The sequence below is a fragment of the Ornithorhynchus anatinus genome, chromosome 1, assembly GCF_004115215.2.
Source record: "Ornithorhynchus anatinus isolate Pmale09 chromosome 1, mOrnAna1.pri.v4, whole genome shotgun sequence".
In the NCBI taxonomy this organism is placed as follows: domain Eukaryota; kingdom Metazoa; phylum Chordata; class Mammalia; order Monotremata; family Ornithorhynchidae; genus Ornithorhynchus; species Ornithorhynchus anatinus.
In genome coordinates, this window is record NC_041728.1 from 60,108,005 (window position 1) to 60,131,581 (window position 23,577).

The 23,577-nt window shown below is 49.6% G+C and overlaps 1 protein-coding gene across 3 annotated transcripts in view; it reads left to right on the top strand.

Annotated features, from left to right (window-relative positions):
• Positions 1–23,164, top strand: part of EVL (Enah/Vasp-like) — a 162,272-nt gene extending 139,108 nt beyond the window's left edge. For 2 of the 3 annotated variants that reach the window (XM_029070418.2, XM_029070429.2), the window contains 11 exons: positions 2,616–2,679; positions 3,750–3,814; positions 8,550–8,779; positions 9,021–9,142; positions 9,934–9,994; positions 10,688–10,751; positions 11,680–11,749; positions 11,843–11,905; positions 14,118–14,184; positions 17,903–17,960; positions 22,485–23,164. In XM_029070418.2, coding sequence (XP_028926251.1) covers positions 2,616–2,679; positions 3,750–3,814; positions 8,550–8,779; positions 9,021–9,142; positions 9,934–9,994; positions 10,688–10,751; positions 11,680–11,749; positions 11,843–11,905; positions 14,118–14,184; positions 17,903–17,960; positions 22,485–22,522 — 902 coding nt within the window. In that variant the 3' untranslated portion in view covers positions 22,523–23,164. The remainder of the gene's footprint in view (positions 1–2,615; positions 2,680–3,749; positions 3,815–8,549; positions 8,780–9,020; positions 9,143–9,933; positions 9,995–10,687; positions 10,752–11,679; positions 11,750–11,842; positions 11,906–14,117; positions 14,185–17,902; positions 17,961–22,484) is intronic. The other variant, XM_029070426.2, reaches the window with a different exon arrangement.
• Positions 23,165–23,577: the final 413 nt, after the last annotated feature.

A 23,577-nucleotide genomic window follows, 5' to 3' on the forward strand; every position in this document is an offset into this window, starting at 1 on the left:
TGCTCACGGTCTCAATCCCCATTTACAGATGAGGTAACTGAGGGACAGAGAAGTGAAGTGTCTTGCCCAAGGTCACACAGCAGACATGCGGCAAAGCCAACATTAGAACCTACGTCCTCTGACTCCTGCGTCCGTACTGTAACCAAAAGACCAAGCTGCTTCCCCACAAATTGTTTGGCCTACAGAAACCAAGTGGTCCACTGACTGTTTCAGTAGCAGAGAAGACAGAGGCACCTGATTTTATCGAAGGTGGGGGATATGGGATGGACCAAATATTAAGATAAGTCTGCCCTTCCCATAATTCTCTGGAAAATTGCTCTCTGTCTCTTTTGCACCTCTCGCACTCCCTTCCTCTCTCTTCTCCCCTTTTCTCTCTCTCTCTCTCTCACTCCCCCTCACCCCAACCCCCCCTTTCCCCACTGCATCTGATTAGTAGGTGTTATGCTTGGGGAATGGATTGGATTTTGTACCACATTTATTTAGAGTCTCATTGACATCGCCGTCAACAGTATTGACTGAGTACTTCTTATTCACAGACAGCATTGACCTTAGGTTGGCCATTTGTCCAGGTTTCAGCTAGTCTATCTCTTGTCTGGTATTGAAACTGAACCAGGCACTTTTAAGCCTTTTTAAATTTCTCAACGTAAAGCTTCCCTGATTAATCTCTCATACTCCCCATCCTATTTTCCACAGATCCTGCTGCCAAGTTCCATGGCGTGGATATGGCTCCAGAGTTAATTCATGCCTGGGAGAGAAACACAAAGGCTCTGGAGCAAGCTGGGGAATCAGGCTTCTCACAGAAAAATGTCCTCAGATCGTGCAGAATCATTGTAGTGCCACAAAATGGTGCTTAAGATATTATCACGTTACACTCTACTCCCAGTGTTATGCATAATGACATCACATACTTAGCTGACATTTGTCTGAAGTGGTCACTTTAACTCTATTGGATTGTAAGCTCCTTATGGGCCGGGATCATGTCTACCAACTCTATTTCATTGTACTGTATACCAAAGGGTAAGACAATCTCCCCTGGCAAGAAGCTACAATCCAATAAGGAGGGCAAACAATAGATTTAGGAAAAGAAGTAAAAAAAAGTGAGAGTAAATTTAAATGGTAAGCAAATGGATAAGTAAGTCACTATAATATAAGCGGGTAATATAATATAAGCGGGTAAATCAATCAGTGGTATTTATTGAGTGCTTACTGAGTGCAGAACACTGTACTAAGAACTTATGCAGGTATCATTATTGTTGCTTGCTTCCCCTACCTGTAATTTACTATAGTGTCTGTCTACCCTCTGCTAGATGGTAAGGCCCCTGAGGGGCTTACTCCATACTCTATTGTAATACAATGCTATGGGGATGAGGGGTGGGGTGAATCACTAAGTGTTTAGTGGGTACCAACTCAAGTGCCTGGATGATGCTTCGGGAGGGAAAATAGGATGGGGAGTATGAGAGATTAATCAGGGAAGGCTTCCTGGAGGAAATATAATCTTAGGAGGTTTTTAATTAGGATTTTAATTAGGTGAGCACATCAGAATGCTGAACAGGCTAAAGAGGTGGCATGACAGAAAGTGTGGAGCACAGGGTGGGGATTAATTAGGGAATGCTTCTTGGAGGAGGTGGCATTGTAGAGGGGCCTCAGAGGTGGGAAGGGACATGTTTTGATGGCTGTGGAGGAAAAGTTAGGAGATGGGCTTGGGAGGAGTGTGGAGGGGAGAGCAGTTAGTTAAGAGGAAGCCAGTCGATGGAGAGCCCAGAGGCTGATGATTGGGAGTTTTAACATAGCTAATGCTAATTCTCCTTGTGGAGTTTCCCTTTCCATCATCGTGTTCTGTGGTGACAGCACCTCTGGTCTCTCTGAATTAAACTTCAGCCCCCTGCCATCTTGTGCTTCTTGCCTGTGTGGCTTTCTGAGCCATTGGCCCACACGCCCAGGGAGCCTGGTCTCCCCAGCACCCCTAGCCCACCCAAACATCCCTGCATTGAGGAGCAGTTAGAACCATCCACATCCTGGCCCTCTCTCTCAACCGCCGAGTCACCTGTCCCTTCCCACATTCTCCCTCACTTCCAAACGGCCTTTTCTATCCTTTCATCCGCCACTTGTGCCTGCTTCCCCCGAAGTAGGATGTTTGATCATTCTGATTCAGCCTGATTCGTTTACTTTGGCTGATTCTCCCCTCTAATTATCAGCAGGGAAGTTTGGGAGCACAGTCATTTTGTGATTCAGGCCCTCCGTGGGTTCCATAAATCATGTCACTAATGATGCCAAAAGGGAGTGTCAGACCAGGGACTAGAGTTCGCGGAAGACTGAGAACTTCCTGGGTCCGAGAGACCATTGGCGGAGAATGTCAGGGGGTGAATTTCCCCTAGCCCAGCAGCTTGGCTCTTCTTCTAGACTGTAGCTTGTTGTGGGCCGGGAATGTCTCTATTATTGTTATTGTTGGTTTATACTGTTATGCTGTACCATTCTGAGTGCTTAGTACAGTGCCCTGCACACAGCAAGCGCCAGTAAGTACAACTGATGGATTGATTGATAGATTCCCTCAGTGGCTCTGTTTCCTGTTCACGCAGTTCACCATTTGGCGCATCTTTGTGTTTCCTGCCCCACAGGCCCTCCCACCCAGCGCCAGGTGCAGAATGGGCCCTCTCCGGACGAAATGGAAGTGCAGAGAAGGTAATGACTGCAGCCCCGCCCAAGTGCTGGTGGCCGCAGATTTCGGGTCTGAATGTCCCATCGCCTGCAAGCAAGGGGGATTCACCCCGCTTACCCAACGGGGTGGCCAAGATCATCTCCCAGTTCACATTCCTGGGGGCCCACCAGACCATCGACCTCACGACCTGCAGTTTTCCAGGATACATCATGTTTCGCCACTTAAATTTGAGGGAAACTAGAAGTTTTTGCTGTTTTCCGGTCCCTTGCCTAAATCCAAGGGGAACCAAGAGGAGGTTTGCTGCCCTTAACGTTTAGTAGGTGGTGTCTTGGAGCCAAGGCCCTCTAGTGGGGTGTCTGCAAATTCTCATCCGTGACACTGCCGAGACCATGAACGAAAGATAGTTATTGTAATTCACTAAATCGTTTCTACTTTTGAGGTTGGTTTAAAATGCTTTCAAAGGAACATTTGTTTTGCAACATGTATTTATTTCCCAGTCAGAGTGTTCACTCGGCCTAGCTGGCAATGAGGAGACTATGTAGAGGAGGGTCACACTCGGCAGAAGGATGTATCTACAAATGCAGTATGCTTCTGGGGCCCGGGCAGGCTAAATTCAGTCCTACTGCTTCCTCGCCCTCCATACTGCCTAGGACCGCCCTCCAGGATGAAAAGACCTGATTACTTTAGGTGTCCTAAATAGTTGATTTTTAATGAATTTCCAGACTAGATTTTCCGCAGCCCTTGCTGAGGTCGAGGTAGAAGGTCTAAGGAGAAAGACTGGTATGGTTCCACATATGGACTGATTTTCCCATGGAAAAGGAATGAGGAAGTTTCCCTGGAAGTGATCTACTGGCCCTCAGGACCCCTTAAGCATGCCGGCATTTGGTTTCCCGTTGGGAGCCTCTGCGGAGAGAGGGTTCAGAATACGGGTCGTTTCCGGAGGCCTCAATCCTTGGGTCTCTGTGACGGGACATACAGCTCGCCGGGACCAACAGTCCCAATATTTGGTTGGCGAGCAGACGGGGGTGGTGTGGGGATGGGAGGGGTGGGGTGGGGGGAGGAGGGAATGAAGCTACAGCTGTGCCCACCATAGGCAGGTGATGGAACAACAGCAGCAGCAGCGCCAAGAATCACTGGAGAGAAGAACCTCAACCACAGGTATGTGCTGCAGGGTGTGTGACCCTCACCTGCTCCCCCCCAACACCTCGTGCCAATGTGGTCCAGGTCCCCAACATCGCATCAGTCTTTTGTTTCCCTGTTATGGGCTTGAACAGGAGATGAGGGGAAAGGCAGGTGTGGCAAGTATGGGGAGAGGCTGTTCCGGTTTTGACCTATTTTTCATAAGTGGTTCAGACAAAAGACACCCCATCTAGCTGGCAGAAGCTGTTCTGGCCTTTGGATTTGGAATCATGAGGTGAAGAGGAAGGTAGGGCTTCAAAGGTGAAGAGCTTGTGAGATTGTGGGCAGAGGGTCGCGGGGTGGGGAGGGGGAGGGCAGAAAGGTAGAGCGGACCTGAACCCCTTCAGTTGTGAGTTGCCCCTTTGTGACAGTGGGATTGTTTGGGTCAGCGCCTTGGCAAAAGGCAGAAGACTTCAGCCTTCTGGAAAAATAACAATAAGCTGCTGCCTTATTGCACGTAAAACCCCAGGTCCTTTGAATACTGAACTCTTCATGACCCGGGCCCTTATCACTGAGAACAGTGTGGGAAAATGAACTAACTTATTTGCTAACTTAAGGGATGTCTACTAACAGGCTGGAATGTCATAAAAAGTCATTCCTAGCTGTTGGTTAATAATAATAGACAGTTGAGGTATTTGTTAAAGGTTACTTAATGTTAAGCACTGCACTAAGATCTGTGGTAGATACAAGATAATCAGGTCGGACACAATCCCTGTCCCACATGGGGCTCACAGTCTAAGGGGGAGGAAGAACAGGTATTGAAACCTCATATTAGAGATGAGGCAGAGAGCAGTTTAGTGATAGAGCTGGGATTAGAACCCATGTCCTCAGACTTCCAGGACCATTCTCTTTCTACTGGGCCATTCTCATAGGCATCCACATGGCCTACTGAAAAAAGGATGGGCCTGGAGACCAGGAGTCCTGGTTGTAATCCCAGTTCTGTCACTAGCCTGTTGAGTAATTGTGAGTCTCAATTCCCTCACCCATAATATGGGGCCAAAAATGCCTTCCTCTCCCTACCTCACAAAGATATTGTAAGGATAAAAGTATATGTGACATGAAAGCTCTTTGGAAAGTACAGCAGTGCTCCCCGAATGGTTGTTTATGATTATGTTCTGCATACTGAATTGTTGGACTGTCAGCTCTGTCCCTGAGTTCCAAAATGTGTCTCTGTCTAGAGAGCCAAAGTAATAGACCTGATCCTGAGTCAGGAGCAATGCTGAAAAGAAAACAGATTGTAACCAGCTAAGGGGACTATAGGATTGTAGTTAAAGCAAGAGGAGTTCTGAATTCTGGGGTCCTTTCAGGCAGGAAAGAGAACCCCCATTTTGGAGCTCATTAAGGGCAGGGAACACTTCAACCAACTCTATTATATTTTACTCTCCCAAGCACTTAGTACAGTGTTCTGCACACAGATAAGCACTCAATAAATACCATTAATTGATTAATTGACATTCTACCTCTTACGGCTTAGACTCTCCTCTTCCTTAATCGCTTTGACTGATTTCTCTCCTTGGGGTGTAACTGGCGTAGTCTCTTCATTTCCTTTCATGCTTATTAGTTTTCTACCCAGATGATAAACACGTCTTCTCCTGCTTTTCACTGCCAATATCAATCGGCCAGTTGATTAATCAGTGATATTTACTGTGTAGGGCACTCTTCTAAATACTGGACAGAGTACATGTTCCCAGCCTACAAGGAGTCACCTCAACTACGATAGCTGAAACACTTCTGATTGTAAACTCGTTGAGGGGAGGAATTATTTGCCTTGCTTTTGTTGTACCTTCCAAGTGCAAGAAACGTAGCCTAGTGGAAAGAGCCCAGGCCTGGGAATCAGAGAACCTGAATTCAAATCCTGGCTCCACCACTGCCTGTTGTATAACCCTGGATAAGCCACTTCACTTCTCTGTGCCTCTGTTTCCTGCTCTATAAAATGGTGATTAGATGGCTGTTCCTTCCTCCTTAGACTGTGAGCCCTCACAGGACAGGGACTGTGTTCAAAATGATTATCTTGTGTCTATCCCAGTGTGTAGTACAGTGTTGGGCTCATAGTAAGTGCTTAAGAAATATCAGAATTATGTTTATTACAGGACTGTACACTCAGGAGGTGTGAATAAATATTACTGATTCCTGTCTTCCCTAAGCTCCTAGGGAGCAAGAAACCCATCACTTTTCAGTGTTGCACTTTGCCAAGCATTTAGGACAGGGAGTTGCACCTAGTGAACATTAATAATTACTAATACTTCAACTACTACTGTTGCCACCTTAGGCCTCAGTTAGCTCTTCAGTCTCTCTCCCTAGCCCCAAACTCAGTAGCAAAACTTTCTTCTACCCCAGTATCCAATTTGCCAATGCGGGAGACTAGCAGCAGGACTTTCCCATTCAGTCAGTCACTGTTTTGCTTATTTTTTTAAATTAATCAATCAATGGGGTTTTTTTGAGGGTTTACTATGTGCAGAGCACTGTACAAAGTGCTTGGGAGAGTACCATATAACAGAATTAGCAGACATGTTCCCTGCCCATAGTGGTATTTGTTAACCGCTCACCATAGGTGTCAAGTAATAATAATAATAATAATGTTGGTATTTGTTAAGCACTTATTATGTGCAGAGCACTGTTCTAAGCACTGGGGTTGTCACAGGGGAATCAGGCTGTCCCACGTGGGGCTCACAGTCTTAATCCCCATTTTACAGATGAGGTAACTGAGGCACAGAGAAGTTAAGTGACTTGCCCACAGTCACACAGCTGTCAAGTGGCAGAGTTATGATTCGAACTCATGACCCCTGACTCCAAAGCCCGTGCTCTTTCCACGGAGCCACAGATATTAAAATGGGGCAGTACTGTTTTAAGCACTGAGGTAGATACAAATTTACCAGATTGGATAATACTGTTTTAAGCACTGAGATAGATACAAGTTTACCAGATTGGACACAGTCCCTGTCCCATGTGGGGTGCATAGTCTAAATTGGAGGAAGAAAGATTTAATCCCCATTTTACAGTTGAGGAAAGTGAGTCGCAGAGAAGTTAAGCAACTTGCTCAAGGTCACACAGCCAGAAATTGGCAGATTCAGGATTAGAATCCAGGTCCTCTGACTCCCAGACCTGGGCTCTTTGCACTAGGCCATGCTGTTTCTCTAAGGCCATACTGTTTCTCTATTTTAATAAGAGCAATAATGATAATAGTTATGGTACATTATAATAATATATAATAATAATTACTATGTGCCAAGCAATGTACTAAGTGCTGGGGTAGATGCATGGGACTCACAGTCTAAGTAGAATGGAACGAGTTTTGAATCCCCATTTTTCAGATGAGGTAACTGGGGCACAGAGAAGTAAAATAACTTGCCCAAGGTCACGCAACAGGTAGGTGGCCGAGCCATGATTAGAAACCAGGTCCTCTGTCTCCCAGACCCATCCTCTTTTCAAACCCATCCTCTTTCCACTAGTCTGCACTGCTTTGAGGGTTTTATTGAGGGTTTACTCAGGGCAGAGTACTGTAGTTGGGAGAGAGCAATAGAGAACATAGACACAATCCCTGACCTCAAGGAGCTTACAGTCTAGCAAGGGAGACAAACACTAAAATAAATTACAGGTAGGAGGAAGTAAGAGAGTATAAAGATAGGTTCATGGTGCTTAAGGGGTGATGGGAGTAACCAAATGTTTCTATAATGGGGAAGTGCTGAAATGACTGTTGAGAGGATATAAAATGAGGAAATTAGAACTCAATCCAGGAAGACCTCCTGAAGGAGATGTGATTTCAGAAGGGCTTTGGGGAATGGGGATAATGGTAGATTGGCAAATGTGAAGAACGAGGGAGTGCCAGGCAGGAGGGAGGGCATGAGCCAAAGGTTGGCCATGGTAGAGAAGAGAATGAAGCATGGAGAGTAGGTTGGCTTGAGGAGAGCAAAATGTGCAAGCTGAGAAACAGTGGTAGAGGAGAAAGGAGTGGTAGGAGAGGGAGAGCTGATTGAGCATCTTAAAGCTGATGAAGGTCAGGACTTTCTGCTTGATGTGGAGAGGAATGGAACACATTGAAGTTCTTCTGGGACAGGGGAGATGTTCACAGAATGTCTGAATCAAGGTGGGGTATAATTGACCAGTCAGTGAATAGTATTTATTGAACACCTACTGTGCCAAGAACTCTGTAGTGGGCCCTGGGTACAGGGTGCCATGTTGGAGAGTGATGTACTATATATACTATGCGGGCTTGGGAGAGTACAGTGGGGATAAAAGACACAGTCCCTGCCCTCGAGGTGCTCGAGGAAGACTCCCTGTCCCATTTCGGCCAGGACTCCTGAACCTTTCCCTGTTTAGAATGAAGATGAGCCAGCCAATGTGACTCCCAGTGCAGTCCCCACCGAGCGAATGGCAGTGCTCAGCACCGCTCTGCCCTTTCCCGTAATGGCTGAGTGCTTCCTTCCGGAAGGTTGCGGGAGGCAGGAGGAAGATCTACCCGACCCCAGCCAAGGCAGGGAGCGGGCCAAAGGAGTTAGCGGGAATACTGGGTGATTGCACGCCAGAAGTTGGCCTAGGCATGCGGCACTTCCCCATTTCCTCTGTTGTCCTCGGCCCACCTTGGCCACACCTGGGGGCACCAGAAGCCAGATGTGGCTGCTCCCTCGCCCAATCCTTGCCATCCTATCTCATTTCTTCCCATCCTGACACACCCCAGGGGCCACAGAAACCATTTCTTTGCCTCCTTTTGTTCCAGGTCCCACCCTTCCACCGGGACATCCGGCATCGGTAGTCCCTACCCCCGCCTGCTCCGGCGGACCCCCGCCCCCACCACCTCCACCAGTGCCCCCTCCACCCACGGGAGTCGCGCCGCCTCCCCCACCCCCGCTGCCAGCCGGAGGAAGCCAGGGGGCCGGCCTGGACGACGGCTCCGTGTCGGGGCTTGCTGCGGCCCTGGCCGGTGCCAAACTGAGGAGGGTCCAGCGGGTGAGCATCCTGGGGCAGGGGGCTGGGACATGGGGAGCAGCTAGAGGGGACGGGAGGGTGCCCTTCTGTCACAGAAACGGCCCCGCTTTGTCCCAGGCCTCTTGTCAAGGGGTGCCACGTTTCTGTTTAGTGATTCATGGGAGGGAGCCTCTCTTCCTGATGACTGCTGCTGGAGCTCCCCAGGCCCCAGCTCCCGGGAGTCCCTCTTGTAACCATGCCTGGGGGGGTCTCTGTCTTAAAGCCAGAAGATGGGTCTGGGGGATCCAGCCCCAGCGGGGTCCCGAAGACTGATGCCAGTAGGACGAGTAGCGGTGGTGGCAGTGGTGGGCTCATGGAAGAAATGAACAAATTACTGGCAAAAAGGTTTGTAGCCCCACGCCTAAAGCTGGTGCCCACCTCGGGTGGATGGGGCATTAATAGGGCTCCTTCCCCATCCCTCTCCAAACCCCTCCTCCCGCTGTCAAGAGAGGCCCAAACCAGGGAGCAGCTTCCCAATTCTCCCCATGTTCTCCTAAAACTGGGGCAATCTGAACTTGACCACCCAGGGACACCGCTCACACCCTGGAGTGGGGATTGGCAGAGCAGTGGCTTACAGTGTTCCACTGGTCTGGGAGTCAGAGGACCCAGATTCTAGTCCCAGCTCTCCCAGCACCCTAACTGTGTGATCCTGTTGAACAAGTTACTTACTTCCCTGAGCCTCAGTTTCCCTATCTGTGAAATGTGGATAAAGTGCCCTCCCTCCCTCCCTCACAGGGATCTTGGGAGGACAAAGTGAAACGAGCAATGGGAAAGCTCCTTGGGAAAGTCAAAGCACCATTCTTTCAGGGCTTGAGAATCTTGCCATGTTGCAAGGACAAGGAACAGGTCCAGAGAGCAACACATGTCTGGGGGACAGGGAAAAGGACTAGCCAGCTCGTCTGCCCCATTCCTTCACGTGGTCATGGATCTGGAGCTAGGCCAGGGCTGGGGCTGTGGGAAGGGGTCTCCCCTCACAGTTTGGTTGTTTCCACGACAGGGCACCTCAAATTCCCCTCAAAGCCACCAAGCCCAGAAGGGCTGGGATTTTCTCTGCCAGGTGACAATTTTTGAGGAAACAGGGTTGGAACAAAGGGCCAGCAGCCAGACTGACCATGCCCTATCTCCCCCATGCCCAGGAGAAAAGCAGCATCCCAGACGGACAAGCCCGCTGAGAGAAAGGAAGATGAAAGCCAAAATGTAAGCACCGTCCTCCCCTCCCCAATTGCCTGGGTGGAATTCCAGGGGTCTGCAGACATGCATATCTGCCCACCCCGCTTGGGAGGGAGTCAGGACCAGACCCTGAAGTCTTCATTCTCAACATTGGTCGAAAAAGCCCTGTCCTGGCCCTATTCAATGTGAAAGGGCCTTTCGTCAGTCCAGGGGCTGACAGGGAGCATGGAATGTAATCTTAGTGGTGCCTGGAAGGGTGAAACTTTGCAACAGCCAGTACGTGGGGAGGCCCAGAAGGCCATTGGGAAAGCACAGGGGTGGCACGGAAGATAGGAGATGAGTTTTGCTTGAGGCGGGGTGACTCTTCATGCCTGTTCAGTCCCTGGGAGTAGGGGCTAGGAAGCTCATATACTCCAACTCCCTGCCTCCAGGATGGCCCACACTTGAACCATTCCAGGCAAATCACTGCCTACTGCCCTTCCTCAAAAAACTCTCGAAAAAGCATCTCCACCACCTCCCTCGCCTGCTTCTCCCTTCACCCCCAGGGAGCTCAAAGCCAGCTATCAGAATTCCTACCTTTGCTCCAAACTGGCAAGCCAAACCTATGCCTTTTTGATCAGGGTCAGAACTGGGAGGAGAAGCAGCCAGGCTCTTGGGTAGGCTTGGCCCCGAGATGGTTTCAGGGGGAACTGACCACACCTCCATTTTGTTCTGTTTCAGGAAGATGCTAGCCCCTCCCCATCCCCCATCACTCGAGGACCCAGCCAGACACAGAATTCTTCAGGTATCAAAGTAGATGGTGGCTTGAGGAGAGGGCTGAGGGCGGCGAGCCATAGGGACAGACGAGAGGCTGGTGGCTGGGTGGGGGTGGGGGGATGGGCATGGGGGGGAATCACCTCCTGCTCCTTGCTGGGAGAGGAAACTGCTTGGTTCCTCTCTACTTTGAGGCAAAGTCCCCAGATTGCAGGAAGGGAGGGGCGTTGTGCCCTGAAAGTAGACAGCAGCACTGGTATGGAAGGGGACAGATATGGGGACACTACAGGCACAAAGAATGGCATTAGCTGAGAGTCTTGCGGCAGAGCGTCTCATCCAGAAGGGAAGACTTCCCTTCCCCTGCATCTAACGGGGATACAGGATGGGAAGAAGCAGGAGGCTCAAGAAGGGACCAGTCCTGTGGGCTGAGCATAAATTACTGCCCAGAGATTCCATGAACCTGGTCATTCAAGTGTTTTCCACAACCCTGACCTGCCGCAAGCACTGGTCTGCCCAGGCTGGACCAACCCTAAATGGAAAATGGACCATTCCTTCTCCGGATGTTTTCATAGCTGAACTATAAAAAGCCCCCAGTCACACCCACACTCCCACCTCCCTGGGCACCCCTAGCATGCTCCATGGCTTGTCCTTCCCCCCAGCTTACCATATGTTCCTAAGGTGACCCCGGCCTGGTCCAACACAGTCTGTCCACAGAATGGTGCTCACTATTGAATAGGACTGGCAGAGACCAGACCAGGGGCTCAGCCAGAGGGGAAAATGTCCCCACTCTGGGGAGCAGCCCCACCGACCCAAATCCACCATGACATCCTGCGTCAGCCCCGTCCCACGGCTCTAGAAGGAAGTCACCCTCAGAGAGTAGGCCGGCAGGCCAACCTCTCCAGAATCCCCCAAAACAGTCACTGCCATTGCCCTTCCCCCTTCCCCCGTCGCTTTCCCAGCAGACCCTGGGAAGAAACCCTGGGAAAGAAGCAACTCGGTGGAGAAACCAGTGTCCTCGCTACTGTCTCGGTGAGTGTGTGTCTCAGGCAAGATGTCTGGGGTGGGAGGTCCGGGACAGGCGGGTGACTGCCATTCACTTGTTTTCTCATTCCATTGCCGTAGAACGCCATCTGTGGTGAAGAGTCCAGAAGCTAAGAGTCCCGTACAGTCCCAGCCACACTCTAGGTACTGAGCAAGGGCTCCGGGGCTGCCCTGTGTCCACAAGTTCTTGGGGGGAATAGCTGCTGTCCTCCTCCACTCCCATCCCACCGCTCATCACTCCCCTGGCCCTTATCACTTGGCAGTGGGTGGTGGGGTGGGGGGAGGGGAGCAAGAAGCAGGACCAGGGGGATGGGGAAGGGGGCTGCAGTCTCCATTCTGGCAGGCTGGGAATGGGAAACAGTGGGCTGGAAAAGCCAGGGCATTGGCATGCCACCCTGCAGCCACCCGTGGCCAAGTGAAACCATAGGCTCAGGCCTCAGGAGTGAATCTCCCAAGAGCTTAGTACAGTGCTTTGCACACAATAAGAGCTCAATGATGTATTCATTGTACAATTGAATGAATTAATTAATTAATGAACTTGGGGTCCAGCCACCAAAGGCTTCCTGGAGGGTGGAGGGCTGGACCACCAGGTCCTGCTGGACTAACGGTGCGGGGACTCCCAGGGCAGGATCAGTTTGTGTGGGAGGCGCCCAGGGTCAGGGACCAAGGGTGAGAGGGGTGGTTAGGGGTCCTGCTGAGGTGCACAGGTTCCTTTGCTTCATCTGGGCTGGTCTCTGAGCTGGCTCCTTGTGACTCCTCATGGCTCCTCGGCTCAGCACCAGTTAGAACCCAGTGGTGGGAAAGGAAGGAAATTCTGGAAGTCCCTCACCCTGACTGGGCCTGCCACAGCACCATGTACCGGGGTCGCTGGAGCTGCAGGTTTGTGACAGCCTCCTGGTGTGTTGGGGCTACCCCGGCCCCAAGCTGGGCCTCGATCGAAGACAAGATGGCGGAGCAGGGGAACAGAAAGAAAAAGAAAGCCTGGGGATAGTGCCCTCAGTTTGGACTGTCCTGGCACGGGGGATGAAGGGAAAGTAATGCCTAGTGAAGGAAGATTGAAGGGCATTGCTTCAGAGACACATGCCAACCCCAGCCCAAAGAAGCCAGGGCCCTCATAGGCCAGTTCAGGCTCCAGAGACTAGGCGTGTGGACACTGGGGCTGATCCCCTGTTTCTGTGGCCTCTGCCTCTGCAATGACCTCATCCACCCTGTCAGCTGTACTGGTGGCCCGGCATGGCCCAGGGCAAAAACCACAGAACCAGGGGCAAGCCGGAGTCAGTGAATCCAAGCACCATTATGGGATCCAAAGTCAGACAGTCAATCATATTTATTGAGCACTTACTATGTGCAGAGCACTGTACTAAGTGCTTGTGAGAGCATAATAAACAGATACATTCCCTGCCCACAATGAGCTTACAATCTAGAAGGGGAGACAGACATTGATATAAATAAAATAAACACCTTCTCACTATCTGGGACCAGGGAGCAGCTGGCCAACTCCTCTCCTTTTCCAAAGAGGTTAGGCCCTCATCTCCCCAACCATCACCTTCCCACTTCCCAAGAGTCAACATCCTGGCCAGGGCCAAACATCGTTTGGATGTGTGTGCTCTAGCCATTCAGGAAGGCTGAGGAAACCCTGGTCTTGGGGAGGAAGCATGAAATGGAAAAGCGGCATGGTTTAGTAGATAAAGCACAGGCCTGGGAGTCAGAAAGACCTGGGTTCTACTCCCACCTGTCTGCTGTGTGACCTTGCACAAGTCACTTCACTTCTCTGTGCCTCAGTTATCTCATCCGTAAAGTGGAGATTAAAGCTGTGAACCCTTTTGTGGGACAGGAACTGTGTCCAACCCGATTATCTTGTTTCTACCCCAGTGCTTAGTACAGTGCCTGGAAAGTTGTAAGTGCTTAGCAAATACCGTAAAAAAAAAAAGCTAGTTGGGTTGGGTGGAGAAGAGCCAACTAGTGCTGATGGGAAGGGAAAAGGTGAGGAAGGGCAAAGGAAACTGAGAAAATGACCCCCTATAATGGTATCATTTTGAATTCTCTCCACTCATGTGTAATCTGAGGACCTAGAAAAGGGTCTTGAATTGAACTGTTTCTCCCATTACCCCCTACTGTCACTGGGGCCCCACCCTGTCCTGTGGTCTGGGAGGTGAAACATGGGGATAGGCAAGGTTGAGAGGGAGGAGAAAGTTTTAAGAGCCCTAGGGTCCCAATATCCATAAGAGGCCCACATGGAGGGGTCAGAGGTAGATTGGTGGGGCAGGGCAGGGTGGTCAATGATGATGCCATTCCGTCAGCATCACTGTAGAGACAGGCAAGCCCTTTCTTGATTCTTTCCCTGCTCCAACCCCAGGATGAAACCTGTGAGTGGTGGCAATGATGTGACTATGGACGCCTTAGATTTCGACCGGATGAAGCAGGTGAGTAGGTCTCTCTCTCTGCTGGGGAACCCTGGGGGACTGTTTTCCCTGCATTATGGGGGTCTTGAAAGGAGGATTGCTACTCAGACCAAATGACTGTTTCACAAATTGGGAGTCCGAGCACTGAGTCCTCTATCCCCGGATCGGTCCTGGCTCACCACCCTCCTGGTCACCCTCTTCCCCCTTAGTCAGTCAATCAGCATTATTTATTGAGCACCTACGGTGTGCAGTGCACTGTATTAAGCCCTTGGGAAGATGCAGTAGGTAAGTAGGCACGATACCTGCCTTCTAGAAGCTTCCAACCTAGGTGGGTTGATGTGTACAGAAGTGCTAGGGAACTGTAAGTATGTAGTTGGTGCAGGAGTGCTGAGGTGGCAAAAAGCAAATGGCCATAGCCTGGGAAGAAGAAAAATCAACTGGAGATGGCCTCCTAGAGGAGATGTGATGTCAGAAGGGGATTTGACAATGGGGAGAGCTGTGGACTGAAGGCTGTGAAGGAGAGGAAAGTTCCGGGGGGGGAGTAAGGGCATGAACAAAGGGTTGAAGGCAGAAGAGACAAGAACGCAAAACAGGGAGTTCCTACAGTGCCCTATCCCTCATTCTCCCCATCCTCCCTCCCCGCCCTCAACCCCATCCGCATTTTTTATTCCGCAACTCTCCCTCCCTCCTTTCCACTCCCATTTAATCATTTCCAAAGTGGGCCAAATGGCCATCCTTCCTTTCGCTCTCACCTCCTCCCCAGCAGAGTTCCAAGCCCATTTTTGGGTGGGGTGGAAGGGAAAGGGGAGGAGGCAGCCCCAGAGGGGGTTCACAGGCTAAAGCCATTTGAGAATCACTTCAGTTTAGGTGGCTGGAGAAAGTGTGTTTTTGGAGTTTTTTCTGCTGGAGATTTCCATTTCTAATGGGAATCTGTACAGGACCTGTCCATTCCTCAGGACTAAACCTACAGGACAGGGGAGTGCACTGGCCTTGAGAACGTCAGACCATGATCAAGGCCCCTACTGGGTCCGACCCATTGTTGTTCAAGCCCAGGATTCTGTTTCCAACAGCGGTTACCGGGGGCTTGGACGCTAACCTACTCACTGCACCTCATTCTCAACTCTCCCACCTCCGGCCTTTGGCTTACTCCCTCCCCTTTGCCTCCCTCTTCACATCCTTATCTTCAGAGCCTTCCTGAAATCGCAACTCCAGGCAGCCTTCCCCATTTACTTTCTAATCTCCCCTCGTTTTACCCTCTAATTGCCACTTCAGCACCTCTGAGGTACTTGTGTACTCACAACCTCCCATAGCACCCATCACTTAAGCACTAATGCCAGTACATAATCAGTCAGTTGTATTTATTGAGCACTTACTATGTGCAGAGCACTGTACTAAGGGCTTCAGAGAGTACAGTATAACAATATAACAGACCCATTTCCCACCACAGTGACCTTACAGTCTAGGAGGGGAACATAATCCCTTTTTCTTCTTCCTCTCACTTTTAAATAATTTTGCTAAGTGCCCCTCTTGCTAAACTGTAAGGTCCTTGAGGACAGGGATCATACCTACTACCTATTGCACTCTTCTAATAATAGTAATACTAATAATCATTGAGGTATTCTTAAGCACTTATTGCTACCAAGCATTGTGCTAAATGGTGAAGTAGGTGCAATTCGGTCAGATCAGACAGTGTCTAACCCAATGACATCCACCAGAGGGAAAATAGGTATTTAATCCCCATTTTGCAGATAAGGTAACTGAAATACAGCAAAGTTAAATGACTTACCCAAGGTCACACAGCAAGCAAGTGATGGGGCTGGGATTAGAACCTAGGTTTCCTGCCCCGTGGGTCTCTATGCTTCCTAAGTGCTTGGTACATTGCTGTGCACTCAGTAGGAGCTTTAATAAATATGAATGATTGATTTGTTGCCCTCCGGGACATCCACCCTTATAGTTAGGATAGGTGATCCAACATCCCTATCTTTCTCTTCTACATCTGTAAGATTCCCATTAGTAACCCATTTGGACACTTGGCCAGGAATCTCTCTGAACGCTTTGCTTTAGAACTTAAGACGGGTGATGTTTGTAGAACCCTGAATCCCGAAGGAGAAGCAGCATGGCCTAGTGGATAGAGCATGGGCCTGGGAGTCAGAAGGACCTGGGTTCTAATCCCAGCTCCACCACTTGTCTGCTGTATGACCTTGGGCAAGTCACTTGACTTCTCTTTGCCTCAGTTCCCTCTTCTATAAAATGGGGATGAAGACTGGGAGCCCCACATGGGACAGGCACTGTGTCCAACCTGATTAGCTTGCTTCTGCCCAGCACTTAGTTAAGTACCTGGCACATCATAAGCACTTAACAAATGCCATAAAAATAACTTAGGACCTAATCCAGGAGAACCCTGCTATCATCATGACTCCCTGATTGTCAGGTGAAATATCAGGTTTCCTGGCCCCTCAGCCTAGTCCCTTCACTCCGCTGCTACCCTGGGAATTCTCTTGGTGACCCCAACCACTTGCTCCCAGAATCCCCCAAGTCAAGGGAAAGGGGAGGTACCTGCCCAGCACTGCCAAGGGAGCTGGCAACTACTCATTCCTCTGGCTCAGGTAGGATCAATCAATTGATTAATAGTAGCTATTGACCTACTGAGGATAAATTACTGTACTAAGCACTTGGATGGATATAACAAAAGCAAAACACATGTCCCCTGTCCTCGAGGTGCTTACAATCTAATAGGAGAGACAAAAATAATAATAATAATGTTGGTATTTGTTAAGCGCTTACTGGGCACTGTTCTAAGCACTGGGGTAGATACAGGGTAATCAGGTTGTCCCACGTGAGGCTCACAGTCTTAATCCCCATTTTACATATGAGGTAACTGAAGCACCAAGAAGTTAAGTGACTTGCCCAAAGTCACACAGATGATAGGTGGCAGAGATGGGATTAGAACCCATGACCCCTGACTCCTAAGCCCATGCTCTTTCTACTGAGCACTGATTTTCAGATCGTGGGAACAAGAAGAAGAACACAATAAGATACAAATAACTCAGATCTGTCAGGATGAGAGAACTGGAAAAATGACTATAGGAAGGAATTTAACTATGAACATAAAGGCTGAGGATGGACACTTGGAAAGTGACTACTGAAGTGATATGATTAGGATGTTGAGAATTAATCAGGATAGGCTTATTGGAGGAGGTGATATTTTAAGGGAGCTTTGAATATGGGGAGAGCTGGGGTCTGGCAGATTGATTCTGGAGGAGGGAATTCCAGGCTGGGGGAGCCACATGAATTGAGGAGTGGGCAGTGGAAAATCAAGAGTGGGGTGCAGTTAGAAGGTGAGTTTAGGAGACACTTGAGGGGACCCGGGCGGGGGGCGGGGCTGGAGCTGGGAGAGTCTAAGGAAGCCTCAGACAAATCCTACAGACTCTCAGCCAAAGATGCACGTCTCCCAAAGCCCAGTCATAGTCAACGCATTACGACATCTCCCCTCATCAGATAGGACACCCGACTGCCTCCTGCACTGTTCAGAGGCTCATGGCCAGCGATTTCTTTTCACTTGTTGAGTTTTGTGGTGGCCAACTGGGCCCACGGGCCCCCCCTGCCCCGGGAGCGGGACCTGGACCACCCGGAATGAGGGGCAACTCTGGGGGATAACGTGGGATTGGGAGGGGTGGGTGGAGCAGGGGAGTGGCAGTTCATTAGAAAGTCTGAAACTATTTCCTGCCTTGACCCACAGGAAATCTTGGAAGAAGTGGTCCGGGAGCTCCACAAAGTGAAAGAGGAGATTATTGACGGTAAGAAGCCAGAAAGGTATTGGTGCTGCCTCCCATCAGAGAGAAGCAGCCTCCCTCTGCCCCCTTCTCCAATGCTTCTGGCATGGGCTCCCCTGAGTTCTCCATCTCTGTGGCAATGCACAGTTTTTTGTTTTTGTTTTTGTTTTGGGGGTCTTTTAATGACATTTAGCAGGGAATGTGTCTGTTATATTGTATTCTCCCAAGCACTTAGTACAGTGTTATGCACACAGTCAGCACTCAATAAGATTGATTAAGCACTTACTATGTGTCAAACACTGTTGTAAGCACTGGGGTAGGTACATGTTAAGTAGGTTGGACACAGTCCCTGTCCCGCATAGGACTCACACTCTAAGTAGGAGGGAGAACAGGGATTTAGTCCCCATTTTACAGTAGAAGAAACAGAGGCACAGAGAAGTTAAGTGACTTACCCGATCACACAGCAAGAAATTGGCAGAGTTGGATTAGAACTCAGGTCCTCTTTCCCCTTTCCACCTGTGCTCTTTCCACTAGACTACACTGCTTTCTCAGTTCAGTGCCGACGGCTCTCAAAGAGTTCCAAGTTCCCCATTCCTTCCCCTATGATCTGTGCCAAAGTGGATGGGCATCAGCTTCACCCTGACCCAGGCCCAGAGGCCAGGGCATGGAGATGGACACTGATCCCAAGGATCTTCCCTCTAACCCAGTCAATCAATCAATCAAGGGTACTTACTGAGCCCTTACTATGTGCAGAGCACTGTACTAAGCACTTAGGAGAGTATACTACAACAGAGTTGGTGGGCATCTTCCCCCCCTGTAATGAGCTTGCAGTCTAGAAGGGGAGACAGACATTAATATAAATAAATAATTCACAGTATTTAATTCGTAATTGTATCAATCATTGAATTTATTAAGCACTTAGTCTGTGCAGAGTACTGAGCACTTGGGAGCGTACCACAGAGTTAATAGAAATGATCCCTGCCCTCAAGATGCTTACAATCTAGTGAGGAAACAGACACTAAAATAAATTGTACCCAAGGAAAACAACAGAGCATATAGATATGTTCCTAAGAGCTGTTGGCGGTGGCGATGGGGTGGACGTCGAAGTACTCAGGGGTTACAGGCTCTAGTACATAGGCATCACAAAAGGGAGGCTGAATCGAGTGGGCAGCTGTGGTTATTCACGGAAGGCTTCCTGGAAGAGATGTGATTTTAATAGGACTTGGAAGATGTGGAGAGCAGTTGTCTGTCAGATATGAAGTGGGAGGGAGTTCCAGGCAGGAGGGACAGTGCAAGCCAGGGATTGAGAGAGATTCACAATGAGCAGGTTGGTATTAGAGAAGAGGAGTGTGGGGGCTGGGTTGGAGGCCGAGAGGAGCAAGGACAGGTAGGAAAGAGAGAACTGATTGAGTATCTTAAAGTCGATGGTGAGAAGTTTCTGCTTGATGTGGAGATGGATGGGTAACCATTAGAGGTTTCTGAAGAGTGAAGAGATATATGCAGAATGATTTTTTAGAAAAATAATCCAGGCAGCAGGGTGGAGTACGGACTGGATTGTGGAGAGACTGGAAGCAGGGAGATCAGCGAGGAGGCTAATGCACTAGTCGAATGGGCTATGACAGCTATGTAAATCAACGTGACGATAGAATGGAGAGGAAGGGTCAGGATTCTGAAGGTTTTGTGAAGATACGTCATCTGGGCCCGATCTCTCCAGACAGGGTCTGTGGTCTGATGGCACCCCATTTGGCCCCCAGAGAGCCCAGGGTGGATCCCCAAAGAAACAGGTGTGGCTTCTTCTCTGGGGGTGGTCTAGGCTCAACCCCTGGCCCTTTGTTCTGCCCTAGCAGTCCCCCTTGCACTGTTTGACCCCTACCCCAGGGCCAGAATATAGTAATAATAATAATAATAATAATTCAGCTGGGTGACTTTGGGCAAATCACTTAACTTCTCTGTGCTTCAATTACCTCATCTATAAAATGGGGATTAAGACTGTGAACCCCACGTGGGACAACCTCATTACCTTGTATCTACCACCGCGCTTAGAACAGTGCTTTGCAGTCCCCCACCCCCCACCAGCCATGGGGGAACCCAACTGACACCCCATCAGCAGGGATCGTCTCCCAGGAATACCACTGATTCTTCCCATGCCTGCATGGCCCTCTGAAAGAGCTGGGCCACTTGACCCACAGTCTCCAAAACAGCCCCAGTGCTCTGCTCAGCCATTGGCCCTAGCCTTAGTCAGGAATGACCGCCCCCCCCCACCCCACCCAATCCCAGCCCAGAGTCACATTAACAGAGGGAAAAGAGTCATGAAACGAAGAAAGCCCAGAGAGTATCCAGAATTATCCAGTGAAACCAAGTCCGATCATAAAAGTCAACAACCGGAGGTTTGAGGATTTCCCAACACCCCACTCCGGCTCCCTCCGTCCCTAGCAGTGCCCATCCCTATTAGATAATGTGGGGCCAGAGGTTGGCAGAAAAATGGGAACTAAGGTAAGGTTCATGTTTGTGCAGGCAAATGACACCCCCTTGTCCTTTCTGGCCCATCCTGCCCTGGACCTGTTGCTCCCGCCAGACTGCACCCCTTTTTTTCCCTGCTCCTCTCTCTGGGACTAGCGTTAACTGCTTTCAGTGGTGTTTACTGAGCACTTGCCAGGTACAAAGCACTGAACTAAGTGCTTGAGAGAGTACAATGCAACAGAGTTGGTAGACCTGTTCCCTGCCCACAATGAGCTTGCAGTCTAGAGGGGAGATTACAGTCTAAAGGGGAGACTGACATTGAAATAAATTATGGATATATATGTAAGTGCATGGGCCTGAGGGAGGAGTGAATATCGAGTGCTTAAAGTGTACAAATCCAAGGGCAAGAGCAATGCAGAAGGGTGAGGGAGTAGGGGAAATGAAGTCTAAACTGGGGAAGGCCTCTTGGAGGAGTTGTGATTTTAATAATAACTTTGAAGGTGGAGAGAGTGATAATCTGTTGTATTTGGAGGGGGGAGGAGTTCCAGGCCAGAGGCAGGACATGGGCAAAAGGTTGGCAGCGAGATAGATAAGAACTAAATACACTGAGTAGGTAGACAGTAGAGGAGTGAAGTAAATGTGTTGGGTTGTATGAGGAAATCAGCAAGGTAAGAGAGGAGGGAACAAGGTGATTGAGTGCTTTAAAGTCAGTGGTAAGGAGTGTCTGTTTGATGTGGAGGTGGATGGACAACCACTGGAGGTTCTTGCGGATTGGGGAAGCATGGACTGAACAGTTTTTTTAGAAAAATGACCTGGGCAGTGTGGTGAAGTATGGACTAGAGAGGGGAGAGATGGCAGGCAGAGAGGTCAGCAAGGTGGCTGATGCAGTATCAAGGTGGGATATGGTAAGTGCTGGATCAGCATAATAACAATGTGGTTGGAGAGTAAAGGGTGGATTTTAGCAATGGTATGAAGGCAGGATAGGATCTGGGGACAGATTGAATATGTGGGTTGAATGAGAGAGATGAATCGGGCATAATGCCAAGATTATGAGTTTGTGAGAAAGGGAAGATGGTGGGATTGTCTACAGTGATGGGAAAGCCTGTATGGAGACAGGTTTGGGGTGGGAAGATGAGGAGTTCTTTTTTGATCATGTTAAGTTTGAGATGTTGGCAGGACATCCAAGAAGAGATGTCCTGAAGGCTGGAGAAAATGTGAGACTGTGAGAAGGAGAGAGATCAGTTCTGGAGAGGTAGTTGTGAGAATCATCTGCATAGAAATGGTAGTTGGAGCCATGGAAGTAAATGAGTTCTCTGAAGGAGTTGATATAGATGGGAATAGAAGGGTCCCAGAATCAAGCCTTGAGGGACCCCCCACAATTAATAGGTGGGAGGCAAGAGCAGGAGCCCGGAAAACCTGCTTTCACCCGGGAAACAGCAAGCAGGGCCTTTCCACCTTAGCTGGACTTGGTCAGCCAGTGTCTGAGAGATTAAAGCAGTCAGTCAGGAGTAATCCTCATGGGTCTGTGTGACAGAACTTCAAGAGACACAAATAGCCACGGAGGAAACTGGGCTGGGGAAGCTGGAGAAGAGGCAGGTCAGAGCACTGGGTTGGCTCTGGGAATTGGAAGACCGGGGAGGGTTGATGATTGATAAATTGGAGGAAGAGGATGAAAAGGAGCAGGAAAGTGAGCATGCCAGCAGAGGGAATGGCAGGTGCATGGCAGTAGCAAGAAAGTCACGGGCAGGACCCGGAAACTGAACAATGGAGCAAAGCATGAGCCATGTGCAGCTTCATTCTTGGAGCAATTCCCACAGTCCATCCATGACCCAGTGTTCTGCCTCCCTCGGGGCAACAAGATGCCTGGGACAAGTTTGGGATGACTGCCCTCCTGGCATTTTTGTGGCTAGGGATGGCTAACTCCCATCACATTTCCCTCCACGAGCCCCTTATGGGCCACTGGAACTTGTGGGGCCTAGTGCATGGGGCCACCCCTGACCCCAGCCACTCCTGTGAGGATTAGCCCAGGCTCCAACCTGGTGCTGCCACTAACTGTTTCTGAGTCTCCTGCCCCTTGTGTCTCTGCAGCCATCAGGCAGGAGTTGAGTCGGATCAGCACGACATAGTGATCACGTCCCTCCCTCCGCCCCGCCCTCGCCTGGCCTCAGAAGACCCCACCCTCCCCCACCCCTCAAACCCGGATCCTCGGAACCCCGGATGGCCTGGAGCGTTCCAAGGTCCCGCGGACTGGCGAGTGAAGACACCCGAACTGTCTCGGTTCTTTCAGCCCTTTTTATTAGCAGACTCGGCCCCCTCTGGAGCTCGCTGCCTTGGGTTTGCATCATTTAAAAAGTCTTAACCGAAAGGAAAAATTAAGATTTTCAATTTCTGGATTTTTTAGATTCCATCTGACATTGCACATCAGGTTGGTTGGCTTTTTTGTATTTTGTATTTGCTTATTTAAATGTATTCCGTTTCTTTTAGTAGTAGGTAAGAAGACACGTGAGCCATTTGCTTTAATAGATGATTTCAGAGTAATTTTACTGGTAGTCCGCAATGTTAAAGACCCCCTTGCCAACAACAACAGCAGCAAAAAAGAAAAAAAAAAATCAATCAATCATGTATTGTGGCATCACCAGAGAAACAAAGACGTTTAGCGTTGTTGAATGACCGGCTGTTTCAGAGTTCTCACGCTATTCAAATGGTATGTCAGTATACCACAGTATCTGTGTCCATATTGGTAATAAACTGTTTACTGTCCACAGGGCCCCGGCTGGTCTGCCTTTCTCTTCATTTAATGGTACTTAAGTGCTTACTATGTGCCAAGCGCTGTTCTAAGCACTGGGGTAGATATAATCATTGGGCACAGTTCTTGTCCCACATGGAGCTCCCAATCTAAGTACGATGGGGGTAGTATTTAATCCCCATTTTAAAGCTGAAGGAACTGAGGCACAGAGAAGTGAAGTGACTTGCTCAAGGTCACATAGCAGACAAGGGGTGGAGCCAGGATTAGAACCCAGGTCCTCTGACTCACTCCCAGACCCATGTTCTTTTCACTAGGTCACGCTGCTTCTCTCTCATCTGGCCCTTGGGGCACCTGGCCCCAAAGGGAGTAAGTGAATAAGAGAGGGCAACTCATTTCCAAGGGATTGGTGAATTGCATTTCCTGGGGATGTCTGGA